Below are 19,832 nucleotides of genomic sequence, written 5' to 3'. Positions count from 1 at the left end.
CAGACTGACCGCGCTCCCCCCTCTGGGACCTGAGGCGTCCGTCCACGTGTCAGGCACCAGGAGGCCGGGTGTCTAGGGAGGTCTCGCTCTCTCCTTCCGGCGAGGGACCTTGTTGCCGTGTCCCCACACCACATGGCTGAAAGGGCCGAGGACTGGGCTCACCCCTTCAATCCCTTTCCCCGCTCTCCTCCCTTCTTTCCTCCTTGCTCCTAGTTATGGAGACCTGCCCCGAAGGCTCCTGCTCCTCAGGCTGATGCCACTGCTGCTGCTCACAGGCCGAGAGGGGCCAGGAGTGAATGGCGGGCGTGTTGACGCCCCACCTTGGGCCCGGAGCCAAGCTGCAGGGGACGGGACGGACAGGGACCCACAAAGCCCCACCTGTGGCTGCCCGTGCATCTGCGGGGCCCACCCTGGCAGCCCAAGCCCCGGGGGCCAGCGCTCGACTCCTGAGCCACTTTCCCAGACCTTTCTACTGTCTTTGACGAAGGATCTCACACCCTTGCCTAGGCAGGTCTTGAACTGGCGATGCCCCTGCTCGGCCTCCCCAACCCACAAGTAGAAAGGCAGTCACCGCCTTGCCCACCGTGACATGTCTGTGTCTGTCTCCGTTTTGTGTCTGTGGGGGGGGGGGGGTGGTCGGGTGTGCATGAGCACACCTGAGACCCAGGGCCACCATGTGTGGTGCAGAGGGTAGAACCAGGGCCTTGTCGCCGGCCAGAGGAGGTCCAGCCCTGAGGCGCACATCCCCTTGGGGAGCCAGGCGCCCCGGGGCCTCCCCCTCCTGAAGGACCACCACACCACACCCTCAGAGGGAGGGGAGTCTCAGCAGCACTTTTGGAGAAACACACTCCTCCAACCACGGCCCTGGGAAACCAAAGGCAAGGGACTCGGTCTCCCCTGCACCTGCCCTTCACGAGAGGAGTCCCTGGTGGTGGACTGGATGACCTGAGGCAGGGACTCAGAGACGGGTGAAGACACAGGGGTCTCTGGGAAGGTCTGTTCCTGGCAAGTACAAAAGCTGGCCTCGCTTTTCTTGTCCACGGGGAAGGGACCCATTCAGAAGCCTCGGTGGAGGGTCTGCGGTACCAAGCCCACCAGGAACACACGGGTGGCTCTGTGACATCAGAGACCCAGGGGGAGGGGGTGGGGTCCGTACCTAGTACAGGATGGAAGTGAGGCCGCCCTCCATTCCCATCAGACTGGGATCTCTGACCCGCGTCCGATGGAAACCCCACGGAGATGGCCAAGAAAGGGGGGCAGAGCCCACACCCCGAGTCGAAGGGATGGGAATTGAGAGGTTCACTCCACACACTAGACCCAGAAATCAGCTCCTCCCTGCCAGCCCTCGACTCCTGCGGGCTGGGGGCTCTGGCCACACACCCTCCCCTGCCCAAACCTGCGCCCCAGCTCTGGGGAGCTCGGGGTGGCAGGCTGAAGGGCCCGTCCCTGGGTCAGGACGCTCACAGGGACCGTCCCGCGCAGCCCAAGACCTAGAGAGGATAAAGCTTCACCAGGGCAAGAGCCAGAGGAGGGGGCAAGCGGCAGCCCCCAAGCCTCTCTGGGGGAGGCACCCACAGCTCTACCCTGACTGCCCCCGGAGCCTCCTCATGCCAATCTGGGCGTCACCCCAGGATGGGCCTGGGCTCGTGGCTCCTCCTGTCCACGGTTCACTTCCCAATGTGGTGACCGGGCACCGTCAGTGTCAGCTCAGGCACAGGGCCTGCCTTTCTCCCCGCCCCCGCCCCCACCCAGGCTCCTCCCCTCAGTCGGAGTCTCCTCCCCTGGGCCCACTCTGGGTCACGTGTTGCCCTTGGGGACCTCCGGAGGGCTCCCTGTCACTGCTCCCTTACACCTTCCCCACCGTGACACCACCACCCACTCTCCCACTGCTGCCAGGAGGCGGCCAAGGAGCGCAACAGCTGATCCCCACGGAGCACCCCATTTATTCCAAGATCCGTGGGACGCGGGAAGGGATGAAGAGCTGATTGGGAAGCATCTCTGCCCCAAGAGGGTGGGAGAGAGAGCAGAGGAGAGCAGGGCCGGGGCACGTGTCCAAGGAGAAGTCCCTGACGTGGGATCCGGGTGGGGCGCAGGGGCCCACTGGTGTCCGGGTGTCTTCGGGTGTCCTCCTGCCTGAGGGGTCCGGGAGGCGGCGGCGGCCAGGGCAGGTTGTACTCCTCGCTCCAGCGGCTGGCCCTCGTGAGGGAGAACCCGGGCCACCTGGCTGTGGGCCATGAGAGGGGCTAGGAGTCAGAGTCAGCCACTCTGTGGTGCCCAGGTGGACCTATCTTTGGTGGCACCCCCCAAGGGCAGAGGGTGTCCATTCATCCTCTGGAAATGACACTCATCGAACGAGGCACACGTGAGACCAAAGGCAGCACCGTTCCACCTACTCGGCTCCGTGGGCGTCTCGGCTGGGCGCTGGCCGGGGAGCCACTCTGTTTTTGAAGAATCTTCTGAGGGCCTGCCCTCTGGTGGGGGCAGGTCCCGGGGGGTCCCTGGGTGCTGGTGCTGGTGCTGGTGGCGCTGGCGCTCCAGCTGCGGGAGCCACTCTGTTTTTGAAGAGTCTTCTGAGGGCCTGACCCCTGGTGGGGGCAGGTCCCGGGGGGTCCCTGGGTGCTGGTGCTGGTGGTGGTGGCGCTGGCGCTCCAGCTTCGGGAGCCACTCTGTTTTTGAAGAGTCTTCTGAGGGCCTGCCCTCTGGTGGGGGCAGGTCCCGGGGGGTCCCTGGGTGCTGGTGGTGGTGGCGCTGGCCCTCCAGCTGCGGGAGCCACTCTGTTGGAGCGTCCGGAGCCGGTCCTGGGGTCCTGCCCGCAGCAGCACAGCCTCGCCAGACCGGTGGCCATCCTCCGGAACACTCCCCTCCATCCCCTGGCGGTGTCACGGGCCAGGCCAGGGGTCCTGGTGCCAGCAGGGGGTTGCTCGGTGGAGTTGGAGGACCCGGGCAGAGGGGCCGTGGGGCCTGCAGTAGGGACGCTGGCCGACAGGCAGCACAGCATGATGGCGGGCAGGCTGGCTCTCCTGCTGCCCACCTGCCCTGAAGGCTTGAGCTCCTCAGGCTGCTGCTGCTGCTGCTGCTGCTGCTGCTGCTCACAGGCCCAGAGGGGCCAGGAGCGAATGGCCGGCCCGCTGACACCCCACCTTGGGCCCAGAGTCAAGCTGGAGGGGATGGACAGGGACGGGCAAGGGCCCACCTGTGGCCGCCCGGGTATCTGCAGCCGCACCTGGCAGCCCGCCCCCCGGGTTTTCTGGTGGCCCAGCAGGAGGTAGGTGGCCATGGCCTGGTTGAACTGGCGCGTCGCCACCGACACCCAGGTCTCCTGCAGCCCGTAGCCCAGGTCCAGCATGGCCAGCAGGATGGAGGTGTCCGGGCGCTTGGGGAGCAGCTCGGCGGGAGGACTCGGGCAGCGTTCCCCATCCTGGCTCAGCCACGGGTGCCCCAGGATCTGCTGCAGCGTGGGCCTGTGCGCGGGCTCCAGGGTCAGCATCCAGGACACCAGGCTTTGCGCCTCGTCGGACAGGTGGAACGGGAGGTGGTACCTGGCCTGCAGCACCTGCTCCTTGGCCTGCGCGTAGCTGGCCGCGGTGAACGGGATGCAGCCGGTGAGCATGAGGACCAGGAGGACACCCAGGCTCCAGACGTCCACCGCGGGGCCGTCGTAGGGCTCTTGCCGGTGCAGCTCCGGGGCCCAGTAGGCCACGGTGCCGCAGAGCAGGCCCAGCTTCTCTCCGGCCCTGAACCTGCAGGCCAGGCCGAAGTCGCACAGCTTGGCGCGGCCCGCGGCATCCAGCAGCACGTTGTCCGCCTTCACGTCCCGGTGCGCGATGCCCTGCGCGTGGCAGTAGCCCACGGCGCTGGCCACCTGCCCGAACAGCGTGCGGGCCTCGTCCTCCCACAGGCCCACGACCTCCGGGATGTGCTGGCCCAGCTGGCCCCCAGCCATGTGCTCCATCACCACGTAGGCAGTGCCGGGGGTCTGCACGATCTCCAGCAGCCGCACCACGTGCGGGTGCTCCAAGCCCTTCATGATGTCCAGCTCCGACAAGACCCAGGACAAGGTGGGCCCCGCCCCCTTCCGCAGGACTTTCACGGCCACCTTCGTCCCCGTCAGGATGTGTCGGGCCAGGAAGACCTTGGCAAAGCTGCCCTGCCCGACGACCCCCAGGGGCTCATAGCGGCCCGTGAGGGCTTCCTCCAAGGAGGAGCTGGCCGCGAGGTCCCGCCACCCCCTCCGCACCCCACTACGCTCACTGCCCTCTCTAGACATCCTGGGCCCCACGCCCACTAAGGCCGCTGGCTAAAAACAAACACAACAAACAAAGCAAAGAACACAAGCAAAACTAACACAACAAAGCCCAACACAAAGCCCCAAATCAAAGAAGCAACCCGAGACCGCCACCAGAACCACCAAACCACCAACCACCAAACGCGCTAACTATGGGAGTCCCACAGGTCACTGCCTAGAGCTTCCTGTGCTTGTGGACAAGCTCCCGGCCTCGGCCGGGCCTTATATCCCCGCTGGCTCCGGCGCCTCACAATGCTGTGAGGTCACAGGCAGGAGTGGCCCACTCGTACGGGGGGGGGGGGGGTGGGGGGTGGCCCACGGTGGCATCTCCCACTCGCGCCTCCGGGACCTTGGCCACCTTCCTGGTCAGAACGAGGAGGGTCTGTGGAGCCTCGGTGCTCCCGTGTGTTCCGGACCCCGACCTCTCCTTGCCGAGAAAGGAGGAGCTGGACCAGGCCCCGGGGCCCGAGCCTCGCCAGTACACAACTCCGTCGTGGCTTTCGCCCCGGAAACACCCCGGCCCAGGTCCTCTGGAGCCATTCAGCGCCCGTCTCCTCCAACTCGCACACATCGGCGTCCAGGGCGTGGTAGCGGTCCCCTCACGCCAGGACGCTGGTGCGGGTCGCTCTGCCCCCTGAGCCCCAGGACCACATTCCCGACCTCCGTGGGCTGTGGGAGCCACGGCAGGCGCCTGCCTCATCATTGCCCCACAAGGTCCTATCAGGTCACTCGCCAGAACCCTGCCTGCAGCCCACAGGAGAGAGAGAGGGTGGGTCGCCTTCCGGGGATGAAGGCCGAACCTGCCAGCGGAGAACCCTAGGGCCAGCAGGTGCCCATCCTGGGGTGCAGAGAGACGGAGGCGTCCCTCATGCCCCGGTCCCTTCCGCTGCTCTGTCCACAGAGCCTGGGCTGGCTCCTTTGGAACCTCACAGACTGACCGCGCTCCCCCCTCTGGGACCTGAGGCGTCCGTCCACGTGTCAGGCACCAGGAGGCCGGGTGTCTAGGGAGGTCTCGCTCTCTCCTTCCGGCGAGGGACCTTGTTGCCGTGTCCCCACACCACATGGCTGAAAGGGCCGAGGACTGGGCTCACCCCTTCAATCCCTTTCCCCGCTCTCCTCCCTTCTTTCCTCCTTGCTCCTAGTTATGGAGACCTGCCCCGAAGGCTCCTGCTCCTCAGGCTGATGCCACTGCTGCTGCTCACAGGCCGAGAGGGGCCAGGAGTGAACGGCGGGCGTGTTGACGCCCCACCTTGGGCCCGGAGCCAAGCTGCAGGGGACGGGACGGACAGGGACCCACAAAGCCCCACCTGTGGCTGCCCGTGCATCTGCGGGGCCCACCCTGGCAGCCCAAGCCCCGGGGGCCAGCGCTCGACTCCTGAGCCACTTTCCCAGACCTTTCTACTGTCTTTGACGAAGGATCTCACACCCTTGCCTAGGCAGGTCTTGAACTGGCGATGCCCCTGCTCAGCCTCCCCAACCCACAAGTAGAAAGGCAGTCACCGCCTTGCCCACCGTGACATGTCTGTGTCTGTCTCCGTTTTGTGTCTGTGGGGGGGGGGGGGTGGTCGGGTGTGCATGAGCACACCTGAGACCCAGGGCCACCATGTGTGGTGCAGAGGGTAGAACCAGGGCCTTGTCGCCGGCCAGAGGAGGTCCAGCCCTGAGGCGCACATCCCCTTGGGGAGCCAGGCGCCCCGGGGCCTCCCCCTCCTGAAGGACCACCACACCACACCCTCAGAGGGAGGGGAGTCTCAGCAGCACTTTTGGAGAAACACACTCCTCCAACCACGGCCCTGGGAAACCAAAGGCAAGGGACTCGGTCTCCCCTGCACCTGCCCTTCACGAGAGGAGTCCCTGGTGGTGGACTGGATGACCTGAGGCAGGGACTCAGAGACGGGTGAAGACACAGGGGTCTCTGGGCAGGTCTGTTCCTGGCAAGTACAAAAGCTGGCCTCGCTTTTCTTGTCCACGGGGAAGGGACCCATTCAGAAGCCTCGGTGGAGGGTCTGCGGTACCAAGCCCACCAGGAACACACGGGTGGCTCTGTGACATCAGAGACCCAGGGGGAGGGGGTGGGGTCCGTACCTAGTACAGGATGGAAGTGAGGCCGCCCTCCATTCCCATCAGACTGGGATCTCTGACCCGCGTCCGATGGAAACCCCACGGAGATGGCCAAGAAAGGGGGGCAGAGCCCACACCCCGAGTCGAAGGGATGGGAATTGAGAGGTTCACTCCACACACTAGACCCAGAAATCAGCTCCTCCCTGCCAGCCCTCGACTCCTGCGGGCTGGGGGCTCTGGCCACACACCCTCCCCTGCCCAAACCTGCGCCCCAGCTCTGGGGAGCTCGGGGTGGCAGGCTGAAGGGCCCGTCCCTGGGTCAGGACGCTCACAGGGACCGTCCCGCGCAGCCCAAGACCTAGAGAGGATAAAGCTTCACCAGGGCAAGAGCCAGAGGAGGGAGCAAGCGGCAGCCCCCAAGCCTCTCTGGGGGAGGCACCCACAGCTCTACCCTGACTGCCCCCGGAGCCTCCTCATGCCAATCTGGGCGTCACCCCAGGATGGGCCTGGGCTCGTGGCTCCTCCTGTCCACGGTTCACTTCCCAATGTGGTGACCGGGCACCGTCAGTGTCAGCTCAGGCACAGGGCCTGCCTTTCTCCCCGCCCCCGCCCCCACCCAGGCTCCTCCCCTCAGTCGGAGTCTCCTCCCCTGGGCCCACTCTGGGTCACGTGTTGCCCTTGGGGACCTCCGGAGGGCTCCCTGTCACTGCTCCCTTACACCTTCCCCACCGTGACACCACCACCCACTCTCCCACTGCTGCCAGGAGGCGGCCAAGGAGCGCAACAGCTGATCCCCACGGAGCACCCCATTTATTCCAAGATCCGTGGGACGCGGGAAGGGATGAAGAGCTGATTGGGAAGCATCTCTGCCCCAAGAGGGTGGGAGAGAGAGCAGAGGAGAGCAGGGCCGGGGCACGTGTCCAAGGAGAAGTCCCTGACGTGGGATCCGGGTGGGGCGCAGGGGCCCACTGGTGTCCGGGTGTCTTCGGGTGTCCTCCTGCCTGAGGGGTCCGGGAGGCGGCGGCGGCCAGGGCAGGTTGTACTCCTCGCTCCAGCGGCTGGCCCTCGTGAGGGAGAACCCGGGCCACCTGGCTGTGGGCCATGAGAGGGGCTAGGAGTCAGAGTCAGCCACTCTGTGGTGCCCAGGTGGACCTATCTTTGGTGGCACCCCCCAAGGGCAGAGGGTGTCCATTCATCCTCTGGAAATGACACTCATCGAACGAGGCACACGTGAGACCAAAGGCAGCACCGTTCCACCTACTCGGCTCCGTGGGCGTCTCAGCTGGGCGCTGGCCGGGGAGCCACTCTGTTTTTGAAGAATCTTCTGAGGGCCTGCCCTCTGGTGGGGGCAGGTCCCGGGGGGTCCCTGGGTGCTGGTGCTGGTGCTGGTGGCGCTGGCGCTCCAGCTGCGGGAGCCACTCTGTTTTTGAAGAGTCTTCTGAGGGCCTGACCCCTGGTGGGGGCAGGTCCCGGGGGGTCCCTGGGTGCTGGTGCTGGTGGTGGTGGCGCTGGCGCTCCAGCTTCGGGAGCCACTCTGTTTTTGAAGAGTCTTCTGAGGGCCTGCCCTCTGGTGGGGGCAGGTCCCGGGGGGTCCCTGGGTGCTGGTGGTGGTGGCGCTGGCCCTCCAGCTGCGGGAGCCACTCTGTTGGAGCGTCCGGAGCCGGTCCTGGGGTCCTGCCCGCAGCAGCACAGCCTCGCCAGACCGGTGGCCATCCTCCGGAACACTCCCCTCCATCCCCTGGCGGTGTCACGGGCCAGGCCAGGGGTCCTGGTGCCAGCAGGGGGTTGCTCGGTGGAGTTGGAGGACCCGGGCAGAGGGGCCGTGGGGCCTGCAGTAGGGACGCTGGCCGACAGGCAGCACAGCATGATGGCGGGCAGGCTGGCTCTCCTGCTGCCCACCTGCCCTGAAGGCTTGAGCTCCTCAGGCTGCTGCTGCTGCTGCTGCTGCTGCTGCTGCTGCTGCTGCTGCTGCTGCTCACAGGCCCAGAGGGGCCAGGAGCGAATGGCCGGCCCGCTGACACCCCACCTTGGGCCCAGAGTCAAGCTGGAGGGGATGGACAGGGACGGGCAAGGGCCCACCTGTGGCCGCCCGGGTATCTGCAGCCGCACCTGGCAGCCCGCCCCCCGGGTTTTCTGGTGGCCCAGCAGGAGGTAGGTGGCCATGGCCTGGTTGAACTGGCGCGTCGCCACCGACACCCAGGTCTCCTGCAGCCCGTAGCCCAGGTCCAGCATGGCCAGCAGGATGGAGGTGTCCGGGCGCTTGGGGAGCAGCTCGGCGGGAGGACTCGGGCAGCGTTCCCCATCCTGGCTCAGCCACGGGTGCCCCAGGATCTGCTGCAGCGTGGGCCTGTGCGCGGGCTCCAGGGTCAGCATCCAGGACACCAGGCTTTGCGCCTCGTCGGACAGGTGGAACGGGAGGTGGTACCTGGCCTGCAGCACCTGCTCCTTGGCCTGCGCGTAGCTGGCCGCGGTGAACGGGATGCAGCCGGTGAGCATGAGGACCAGGAGGACACCCAGGCTCCAGACGTCCACCGCGGGGCCGTCGTAGGGCTCTTGCCGGTGCAGCTCCGGGGCCCAGTAGGCCACGGTGCCGCAGAGCAGGCCCAGCTTCTCTCCGGCCCTGAACCTGCAGGCCAGGCCGAAGTCGCACAGCTTGGCGCGGCCCGCGGCATCCAGCAGCACGTTGTCCGCCTTCACGTCCCGGTGCGCGATGCCCTGCGCGTGGCAGTAGCCCACGGCGCTGGCCACCTGCCCGAACAGCGTGCGGGCCTCGTCCTCCCACAGGCCCACGACCTCCGGGATGTGCTGGCCCAGCTGGCCCCCAGCCATGTGCTCCATCACCACGTAGGCAGTGCCGGGGGTCTGCACGATCTCCAGCAGCCGCACCACGTGCGGGTGCTCCAAGCCCTTCATGATGTCCAGCTCCGACAAGACCCAGGACAAGGTGGGCCCCGCCCCCTTCCGCAGGACTTTCACGGCCACCTTCGTCCCCGTCAGGATGTGTCGGGCCAGGAAGACCTTGGCAAAGCTGCCCTGCCCGACGACCCCCAGGGGCTCATAGCGGCCCGTGAGGGCTTCCTCCAAGGAGGAGCTGGCCGCGAGGTCCCGCCACCCCCTCCGCACCCCACTACGCTCACTGCCCTCTCTAGACATCCTGGGCCCCACGCCCACTAAGGCCGCTGGCTAAAAACAAACACAACAAACAAAGCAAAGAACACAAGCAAAACTAACACAACAAAGCCCAACACAAAGCCCCAAATCAAAGAAGCAACCCGAGACCGCCACCAGAACCACCAAACCACCAACCACCAAACGCGCTAACTATGGGAGTCCCACAGGTCACTGCCTAGAGCTTCCTGTGCTTGTGGACAAGCTCCCGGCCTCGGCCGGGCCTTATATCCCCGCTGGCTCCGGCGCCTCACAATGCTGTGAGGTCACAGGCAGGAGTGGCCCACTCGTACGGGGGGGGGGGGGGGTGGGGGGTGGCCCACGGTGGCATCTCCCACTCGCGCCTCCGGGACCTTGGCCACCTTCCTGGTCAGAACGAGGAGGGTCTGTGGAGCCTCGGTGCTCCCGTGTGTTCCGGACCCCGACCTCTCCTTGCCGAGAAAGGAGGAGCTGGACCAGGCCCCGGGGCCCGAGCCTCGCCAGTACACAACTCCGTCGTGGCTTTCGCCCCGGAAACACCCCGGCCCAGGTCCTCTGGAGCCATTCAGCGCCCGTCTCCTCCAACTCGCACACATCGGCGTCCAGGGCGTGGTAGCGGTCCCCTCACGCCAGGACGCTGGTGCGGGTCGCTCTGCCCCCTGAGCCCCAGGACCACATTCCCGACCTCCGTGGGCTGTGGGAGCCACGGCAGGCGCCTGCCTCATCATTGCCCCACAAGGTCCTATCAGGTCACTCGCCAGAACCCTGCCTGCAGCCCACAGGAGAGAGAGAGGGTGGGTCGCCTTCCGGGGATGAAGGCCGAACCTGCCAGCGGAGAACCCTAGGGCCAGCAGGTGCCCATCCTGGGGTGCAGAGAGACGGAGGCGTCCCTCATGCCCCGGTCCCTTCCGCTGCTCTGTCCACAGAGCCTGGGCTGGCTCCTTTGGAACCTCACAGACTGACCGCGCTCCCCCCTCTGGGACCTGAGGCGTCCGTCCACGTGTCAGGCACCAGGAGGCCGGGTGTCTAGGGAGGTCTCGCTCTCTCCTTCCGGCGAGGGACCTTGTTGCCGTGTCCCCACACCACATGGCTGAAAGGGCCGAGGACTGGGCTCACCCCTTCAATCCCTTTCCCCGCTCTCCTCCCTTCTTTCCTCCTTGCTCCTAGTTATGGAGACCTGCCCCGAAGGCTCCTGCTCCTCAGGCTGATGCCACTGCTGCTGCTCACAGGCCGAGAGGGGCCAGGAGTGAACGGCGGGCGTGTTGACGCCCCACCTTGGGCCCGGAGCCAAGCTGCAGGGGACGGGACGGACAGGGACCCACAAAGCCCCACCTGTGGCTGCCCGTGCATCTGCGGGGCCCACCCTGGCAGCCCAAGCCCCGGGGCCAGCGCTCGACTCCTGAGCCACTTTCCCAGACCTTTCTACTGTCTTTGACGAAGGATCTCACACCCTTGCCTAGGCAGGTCTTGAACTGGCGATGCCCCTGCTCGGCCTCCCCAACCCACAAGTAGAAAGGCAGTCACCGCCTTGCCCACCGTGACATGTCTGTGTCTGTCTCCGTTTTGTGTCTGTGGGGGGGGGGGTGGTCGGGTGTGCGTGAGCACACCTGAGACCCAGGGCCACCCATGTGTGGTGCAGAGGGTAGAACCAGGGCCTTGTCGCCGGCCAGAGGAGGTCCAGCCCTGAGGCGCACATCCCCTTGGGGAGCCAGGCGCCCCGGGGCCTCCCCCTCCTGAAGGACCACCACACCACACCCTCAGAGGGAGGGGAGTCTCAGCAGCACTTTTGGAGAAACACACTCCTCCAACCACGGCCCTGGGAAACCAAAGGCAAGGGGACTCGGTCTCCCCTGCACCTGCCCTTCACGAGAGGAGTCCCTGGTGGTGGACTGGATGACCTGAGGCAGGGACTCAGAGACGGGTGAAGACACAGGGGTCTCTGGGCAGGTCTGTTCCTGGCAAGTACAAAAGCTGGCCTCGCTTTTCTTGTCCACGGGGAAGGGACCCATTCAGAAGCCTCGGTGGAGGGTCTGCGGTACCAAGCCCACCAGGAAACACACGGGTGGCTCTGTGACATCAGAGACCCAGGGGGAGGGGGTGGGGTCCGTACCTAGTACAGGATGGAAGTGAGGCCGCCCTCCATTCCCATCAGACTGGGATCTCTGACCCGCGTCCGATGGAAACCCCACGGAGATGGCCAAGAAAGGGGGGCAGAGCCCACACCCCGAGTCGAAGGGATGGGAATTGAGAGGTTCACTCCACACACTAGACCCAGAAATCAGCTCCTCCCTGCCAGCCCTCGACTCCTGCGGGCTGGGGGCTCTGGCCACACACCCTCCCCTGCCCAAACCTGCGCCCCAGCTCTGGGGAGCTCGGGGTGGCAGGCTGAAGGGCCCGTCCCTGGGTCAGGACGCTCACAGGGACCGTCCCGCGCAGCCCAAGACCTAGAGAGGATAAAGCTTCACCAGGGCAAGAGCCAGAGGAGGGAGCAAGCGGCAGCCCCCAAGCCTCTCTGGGGGAGGCACCCACAGCTCTACCCTGACTGCCCCCGGAGCCTCCTCATGCCAATCTGGGCGTCACCCCAGGATGGGCCTGGGCTCGTGGCTCCTCCTGTCCACGGTTCACTTCCCAATGTGGTGACCGGGCACCGTCAGTGTCAGCTCAGGCACAGGGCCTGCCTTTCTCCCGCCCCCGCCCCCACCCAGGCTCCTCCCCTCAGTCGGAGTCTCCTCCCCTGGGCCCACTCTGGGTCACGTGTTGCCCTTGGGGACCTCCGGAGGGCTCCCTGTCACTGCTCCCTTACACCTTCCCCACCGTGACACCACCACCCACTCTCCCACTGCTGCCAGGAGGCGGCCAAGGAGCGCAACAGCTGATCCCCACGGAGCACCCCATTTATTCAAGATCCGTGGACGCGGGAAGGGATGAAGAGCTGATTGGGAAGCATCTCTGCCCCAAGAGGGTGGGAGAGAGAGCAGAGGAGAGCAGGGCCGGGGCACGTGTCCAAGGAGAAGTCCCTGACGTGGGATCCGGGTGGGGCGCAGGGGCCCACTGGTGTCCGGGTGTCTTCGGGTGTCCTCCTGCCTGAGGGGTCCGGGAGGCGGCGGCGGCCAGGGCAGGTTGTACTCCTCGCTCCAGCGGCTGGCCCTCGTGAGGGAGAACCCGGGCCACCTGGCTGTGGGCCATGAGAGGGGCTAGGAGTCAGAGTCAGCCACTCTGTGGTGCCCAGGTGGACCTATCTTTGGTGGCACCCCCCAAGGGCAGAGGGTGTCATTCATCCTCTGGAAATGACACTCATCGAACGAGGCACACGTGAGACCAAAGGCAGCACCGTTCCACCTACTCGGCTCCGTGGGCGTCTCAGCTGGGCGCTGGCCGGGAGCCACTCTGTTTTTGAAGAATCTTCTGAGGGCCTGCCCTCTGGTGGGGGCAGGTCCCGGGGGTCCCTGGGTGCTGGTGCTGGTGCTGGTGGCGCTGGCGCTCCAGCTGCGGGAGCCACTCTGTTTTTGAAGAGTCTTCTGAGGGCCTGACCCCTGGTGGGGGCAGGTCCCGGGGGGTCCCTGGGTGCTGGTGCTGGTGGTGGTGGCGCTGGCGCTCCAGCTTCGGGAGCCACTCTGTTTTTGAAGAGTCTTCTGAGGGCCTGCCCTCTGGTGGGGGCAGGTCCCGGGGGGTCCCTGGGTGCTGGTGGTGGTGGCGCTGGCCCTCCAGCTGCGGGAGCCACTCTGTTGGAGCGTCCGGAGCCGGTCCTGGGGTCCTGCCCGCAGCAGCACAGCCTCGCCAGACCGGTGGCCATCCTCCGGAACACTCCCCTCCATCCCCTGGCGGTGTCACGGGCCAGGCCAGGGGTCCTGGTGCCAGCAGGGGTTGCTCGGTGGAGTTGGAGGACCCGGGCAGAGGGGCCGTGGGGCCTGCAGTAGGGACGCTGGCCGACAGGCAGCACAGCATGATGGCGGGCAGGGCTGGCTCTCCTGCTGCCCACCTGCCCTGAAGGCTTTGAGCTCCTCAGGCTGCTGCTGCTGCTGCTGCTGCTGCTGCTGCTGCTGCTGCTGCTGCTGCTCACAGGCCCAGAGGGGCCAGGAGCGAATGGCCGGCCCGCTGACACCCCACCTTGGGCCCAGAGTCAAGCTGGAGGGGATGGACAGGGACGGGCAAGGGCCCACCTGTGGCCGCCCGGGTATCTGCAGCCGCACCTGGCAGCCCGCCCCCCGGGTTTTTCTGGTGGCCCAGCAGGAGGTAGGTGGCCATGGCCTGGTTGAACTGGCGCGTCGCCACCGACACCCAGGTCTCCTGCAGCCCGTAGCCCAGGTCCAGCATGGCCAGCAGGATGGAGGTGTCCGGGCGCTTGGGAGCAGCTCGGCGGGAGGACTCGGGCAGCGTTCCCCATCCTGGCTCAGCCACGGGTGCCCCAGGATCTGCTGCAGCGTGGGGCCTGTGCGCGGGCTCCAGGGTCAGCATCCAGGACACCAGGCTTTGCGCCTCGTCGACAGGTGGAACGGGAGGTGGTACCTGGCCTGCAGCACCTGCTCCTTGGCCTGCGCGTAGCTGGCCGCGGTTGAACGGGATGCAGCCGGTGAGCATGAGGACCAGGAGGACACCCAGGCTCCAGACGTCCACCGCGGGGCCGTCGTAGGGCTCTTGCCGGTGCAGCTCCGGGGCCCAGTAGGCCACGGTGCCGCAGAGCAGGCCCAGCTTCTCTCCGGCCCTGAACCTGCAGGCCAGGCCGAAGTCGCACAGCTTGGCGCGGCCCGCGGCATCCAGCAGCACGTTGTCCGCCTTCACGTCCCGGTGCGCGATGCCCTGCGCGTGGCAGTAGCCCACGGCGCTGGCCACCTGCCCGAACAGCGTGCGGGCCTCGTCCTCCCACAGCCCACGACCTCCGGATGTGCTGGCCCAGCTGGCCCCCAGCCATGTGCTCCATCACCACGTAGGCAGTGCCGGGGTCTGCACGATCTCCAGCAGCCGCACCACGTGCGGGTGCTCCAAGCCCTTCATGATGTCCAGCTCCGGACAAGACCCAGGACAAGGTGGGCCCCGCCCCCTTCCGCAGGACTTTCACGGCCACCTTCGTCCCCGTCAGGATGTGTCGGGCCAGGAAGACCTTGGCAAAGCTGCCCTGCCCGACGACCCCCAGGGGCTCATAGCGGCCCGTGAGGGCTTCCTCCAAGGAGGAGCTGGCCGCGAGGTCCCGCCACCCCCTCCGCACCCCACTACGCTCACTGCCCTCTCTAGACATCCTGGGCCCCACGCCCACTAAGGCCGCTGGCTAAAAACAAACACAACAAACAAAGCAAAGAACACAAGCAAAACTAACACAACAAAGCCCAACACAAAGCCCCAAATCAAAGAAGCAACCCGAGACCGCCACCAGAACCACCAAACCACCAACCACCAAACGCGCTAACTATGGGAGTCCCACAGGTCACTGCCTAGAGCTTCCTGTGCTTGTGGACAAGCTCCCGGCCTCGGCCGGGCCTTATATCCCCGCTGGCTCCGGCGCCTCACAATGCTGTGAGGTCACAGGCAGGAGTGGCCCACTCGTACGGGGGGGGGGGGGGTGGGGGGTGGCCCACGGTGGCATCTCCCACTCGCGCCTCCGGGACCTGGCCACCTTCCTGGTCAGAACGAGGAGGGTCTGTGGAGCCTCGGTGCTCCCGTGTGTTCCGGACCCCGACCTCTCCTTGCCGAGAAAGGAGGAGCTGGACCAGGCCCCGGGGCCCGAGCCTCGCCAGTACACAACTCCGTCGTGGCTTTCGCCCCGGAAACACCCCGGCCCAGGTCCTCTGGAGCCATTCAGCGCCCGTCTCCTCCAACTCGCACACTCGGCGTCCAGGGCGTGGTAGCGGTCCCCTCACGCCAGGACGCTGGTGCGGGTCGCTCTGCCCCCTGAGCCCCAGGACCACATTCCCGACCTCCGTGGGCTGTGGGAGCCACGGCAGGCGCCTGCCTCATCATTGCCCCACAAGGTCCTATCAGGTCACTCGCCAGAACCCTGCCTGCAGCCACAGGAGAGAGAGAGGGTGGGTCGCCTTCCGGGGATGAAGGCCGAACCTGCCAGCGGAGAACCCTAGGGCCAGCAGGTGCCCATCCTGGGGTGCAGAGAGACGGAGGCGTCCCTCATGCCCCGGTCCCTTCCGCTGCTCTGTCCACAGAGCCTGGGCTGGCTCCTTTGGAACCTCACAGACTGACCGCGCTCCCCCTCTGGGACCTGAGGCGTCCGGTCCACGTGTCAGGCACCAGGAGGCCGGGTGTCTAGGGAGGTCTCGCTCTCTCCTTCCGGCGAGGGACCTTGTTGCCGTGTCCCCACACCACATGGCTGAAAGGGCCGAGGACTGGGCTCACCCTTCAATCCCTTTCCCCGCTCTCCTCCCTTCTTTCCTCCTTGCTCCTAGTTATGGAGACCTGCCCCGAAGGCTCCTGCTCCTCAGGCTGATGCCACTGCTGCTGCTCACAGGCCGAGAGGGGCCAGGAGTGAACGGCGGGCGTGTTGACGCCCCTCTTGGGCCCGGAGCCAAGCTGCAGGGGACGGGACGGACAGGGACCCACAAAGCCCCACCTGTGGCTGCCCGTGCATCTGCGGGGCCCACCCTGGCAGCCCAAGCCCCGGGGGCCAGCGCTCGACTCCTGAGCCACTTTCCCAGACCTTTCTACTGTCTTTGACGAAGGATCTCACACCCTTGCCTAGGCAGGTCTTGAACTGGCGATGCCCCTGCTCGGCCTCCCCAACCCACAAGTAGAAAGGCAGTCACCGCCTTGCCCACCGTGACATGTCTGTGTCTGTCTCCGTTTTGTGTCTGTGGGGGGGGGGGGGTGGTCGGGTGTGCATGAGCACACCTGAGACCCAGGGCCACCATGTGTGGTGCAGAGGGTAGAACCAGGGCCTTGTCGCCGGCCAGAGGAGGTCCAGCCCTGAGGCGCACATCCCCTTGGGGAGCCAGGCGCCCGGGCCTCCCCTCCTGAAGGACCACCACACCACACCCTCAGAGGGAGGGGAGTCTCAGCAGCACTTTTGGAGAAACACACTCCTCCAACCACGGCCCTGGGAAACCAAAGGCAAGGGACTCGGTCTCCCCTGCACCTGCCCTTCACGAGAGGAGTCCCTGGTGGTGGACTGGATGACCTGAGGCAGGGACTCAGAGACGGGTGAAGACACAGGGGTCTCTGGGAAGGTCTGTTCCTGGCAAGTACAAAAGCTGGCCTCGCTTTTCTTGTCCACGGGGAAGGGACCCATTCAGAAGCCTCGGTGGAGGGTCTGCGGTACCAAGCCCACCAGGAACACACGGGTGGCTCTGTGACATCAGAGACCCAGGGGGAGGGGGTGGGGTCCGTACCTAGTACAGGATGGAAGTGAGGCCGCCCTCCATTCCCATCAGACTGGGATCTCTGACCCGCGTCCGATGGAAACCCCACGGAGATGGCCAAGAAAGGGGGGCAGAGCCCACACCCCGAGTCGAAGGGATGGGAATTGGAGAGGTTCACTCCACACACTAGACCCAGAAATCAGCTCCTCCCTGCCAGCCCTCCGACTCCTGCGGGCTGGGGGCTCTGGCCACACACCCTCCCTGCCCAAACCTGCGCCCCAGCTCTGGGGAGTCGGGGGTGGCAGGCTGAAGGGCCCGTCCCTGGGTCAGGACGCTCACAGGGACCGTCCCGCGCAGCCCAAGACCTAGAGAGGATAAAGCTTCACCAGGGCAAGAGCCAGAGGAGGGAGCAAGCGGCAGCCCCCAAGCCTCTCTGGGGGAGGCACCCACAGCTCTACCCTGACTGCCCCCGGAGCCTCCTCATGCCAATCTGGGCGTCACCCCAGGATGGGCCTGGGCTCGTGGCTCCTCCTGTCCACGGTTCACTTCCCAATGTGGTGACCGGGCACCGTCAGTGTCAGCTCAGGCACAGGGCCTGCCTTTCTCCCCGCCCCCGCCCCCACCCAGGCTCCTCCCCTCAGTCGGAGTCTCCTCCCCTGGGCCCACTCTGGGTCACGTGTTGCCCTTGGGGACCTCCGGAGGGCTCCCTGTCACTGCTCCCTTACACCTTCCCCACCGTGACACCACACCCACTCTCCCACTGCTGCCAGGAGGCGGCCAAGGAGCGCAACAGCTGATCCCCACGGAGCACCCCATTTATTCCAAGATCCGTGGGACGCGGGAAGGGATGAAGAGCTGATTGGGAAGCATCTCTGCCCCAAGAGGGTGGGAGAGAGAGGCAGAGGAGAGCAGGGCCGGGGCACGTGTCCAAGGAGAAGTCCCTGACGTGGGATCCGGGTGGGGGCGCAGGGGCCCACTGGTGTCCGGGTGTCTTCCGGGTGTCCTCCTGCCTGAGGGGTCCGGGAGGCGGCGGCGGCCAGGGCAGGTTGTACTCCTCGCTCCAGCGGCTGGCCCTCGTGAGGGAGAACCCGGGCCACCTGGCTGTGGGCCATGAGAGGGCTAGGAGTCAGAGTCAGCACTCTGTGGTGGCCCAGGTGGACCTATCTTTGGTGGCACCCCCCAAGGGCAGAGGGTGTCCATTCATCCTCTGGAAATGACACTCATCGAACGAGGCACACGTGAGACCAAAGGCAGCACCGTTCCACCTACTCGGCTCCGTGGGCGTCTCAGCTGGGCGCTGGCCGGGGAGCCACTCTGTTTTTGAAGAATCTTCTGAGGGCCTGCCCTCTGGTGGGGGCAGGTCCCGGGGGTCCCTGGGTGCTGGTGCTGGTGCTGGTGGCGCTGGCGCTCCAGCTGCGGGAGCCACTCTGTTTTTGAAGAGTCTTCTGAGGGCCTGACCCCTGGTGGGGGCAGGTCCCGGGGGGTCCCTGGGTGCTGGTGCTGGTGGTGGTGGCGCTGGCGCTCCAGCTTCGGGAGCCACTCTGTTTTTGAAGAGTCTTCTGAGGGCCTGCCCTCTGGTGGGGGGCAGGTCCCGGGGGTCCCTGGGTGCTGGTGGTGGTGGCGCTGGCCCTCCAGCTGCGGGAGCCACTCTGTTGGAGCGTCCGGACCGGTCCTGGGGTCCTGCCCGCAGCAGCACAGCCTCGCCAGACCGGTGGCCATCCTCCGGAACACTCCCCTCCATCCCCTGGCGGTGTCACGGGCCAGGCCAGGGGTCCTGGTGCCAGCAGGGGGTTGCTCGGTGGAGTTGGAGGACCCGGGCAGAGGGGCCGTGGGGCCTGCAGTAGGGACGCTGGCCGACAGGCAGCACAGCATGATGGCGGGCAGGCTGGCTCTCCTGCTGCCCACCTGCCCTGAAGGCTTGAGCTCCTCAGGCTGCTGCTGCTGCTGCTGCTGCTGCTGCTGCTGCTGCTGCTGCTGCATGCTCACAGGCCCAGAGGGGCCAGGAGCGAATGGCCGGCCGCTGACACCCACCTTGGGCCCAGAGTCAAGCTGGAGGGGATGGACAGGGACGGGCAAGGGCCCACCTGTGGCCGCCCGGGTATCTGCAGCCGCACCTGGCAGCCCGCCCCCGGGTTTTCTGGTGGCCCAGCAGGAGGTAGGTGGCCATGGCCTGGTTGAACTGGCGCGTCGCCACCGACACCCAGGTCTCCTGCAGCCCGTAGCCCAGTCCAGCATGGCCAGCAGGATGGAGGTGTCCGGGCGCTTGGGGAGCAGCTCGGCGGGAGGACTCGGGCAGCGTTCCCCATCCTGGCTCAGCCACGGGTGCCCCAGGATCTGCTGCAGCGTGGGCCTGTGCGCGGGCTCCAGGGTCAGCATCCAGGACACCAGGCTTTGCGCCTCGTCGGACAGGTGGAACGGGAGGTGGTACCTGGCCTGCAGCACCTGCTCCTTGGCCTGCGCGTAGCTGGCCGCGGTGAATCGGGATGCAGCCGGTGAGCATGAGGACCAGGAGGACACCCAGGCTCCAGACGTCCACCGCGGGGCCGTCGTAGGGCTCTTGCCGGTGCAGCTCCGGGGCCCAGTAGGCCACGGTGCCGCAGAGCAGGCCCAGCTTCTCTCCGGCCCTGAACCTGCAGGCCAGGCCGAAGTCGCACAGCTTGGCGCGGCCCGCGGCATCCAGCAGCACGTTGTCCCGCCTTCACGTCCCGGTGCGCGATGCCCTGCGCGTGGCAGTAGCCCACGGCGCTGGCCACCTGCCCGAACAGCGTGCGGGCCTCGTCCTCCCACAGGCCACGACCTCCGGGATGTGCTGGCCCAGCTGGCCCCCAGCCATGTGCTCCATCACCACGTAGGCAGTGCCGGGGGTCTGCACGATCTCCAGCAGCCGCACCACGTGCGGGTGCTCCAAGCCCTTCATGATGTCCAGCTCCGACAAGACCCAGGACAAGGTGGGCCCCGCCCCCTTCCGCAGGACTTTCACGGCCAACCTTCGTCCCCGTCAGGATTGTGTCGGGCCAGGAAGACCTTGGCAAAGCTGCCCT

The 19,832-nt window shown here is 66.6% G+C and overlaps 1 protein-coding gene across 1 annotated transcript in view; it reads left to right on the top strand.

The window, feature by feature from the left end:
- The first annotated feature begins 19,709 nt into the window (after positions 1-19,709).
- The window catches only part of Fgf2 (fibroblast growth factor 2), a 36,224-nt gene continuing 36,101 nt past the window's right edge, over positions 19,710-19,832 (top strand). The window contains exon 1 of the mRNA XM_078020753.1: positions 19,710-19,804. Coding sequence (XP_077876879.1) covers positions 19,710-19,804 — 95 coding nt within the window. The remainder of the gene's footprint in view (positions 19,805-19,832) is intronic.

Source organism: Ictidomys tridecemlineatus, chromosome 9, assembly GCF_052094955.1.
Source record: "Ictidomys tridecemlineatus isolate mIctTri1 chromosome 9, mIctTri1.hap1, whole genome shotgun sequence".
NCBI classification, from domain to species: domain Eukaryota; kingdom Metazoa; phylum Chordata; class Mammalia; order Rodentia; family Sciuridae; genus Ictidomys; species Ictidomys tridecemlineatus.
The sequence above is the reverse complement of the archived record's forward strand: the minus strand, read 5'-3'. Positions and strand labels throughout refer to the sequence as shown.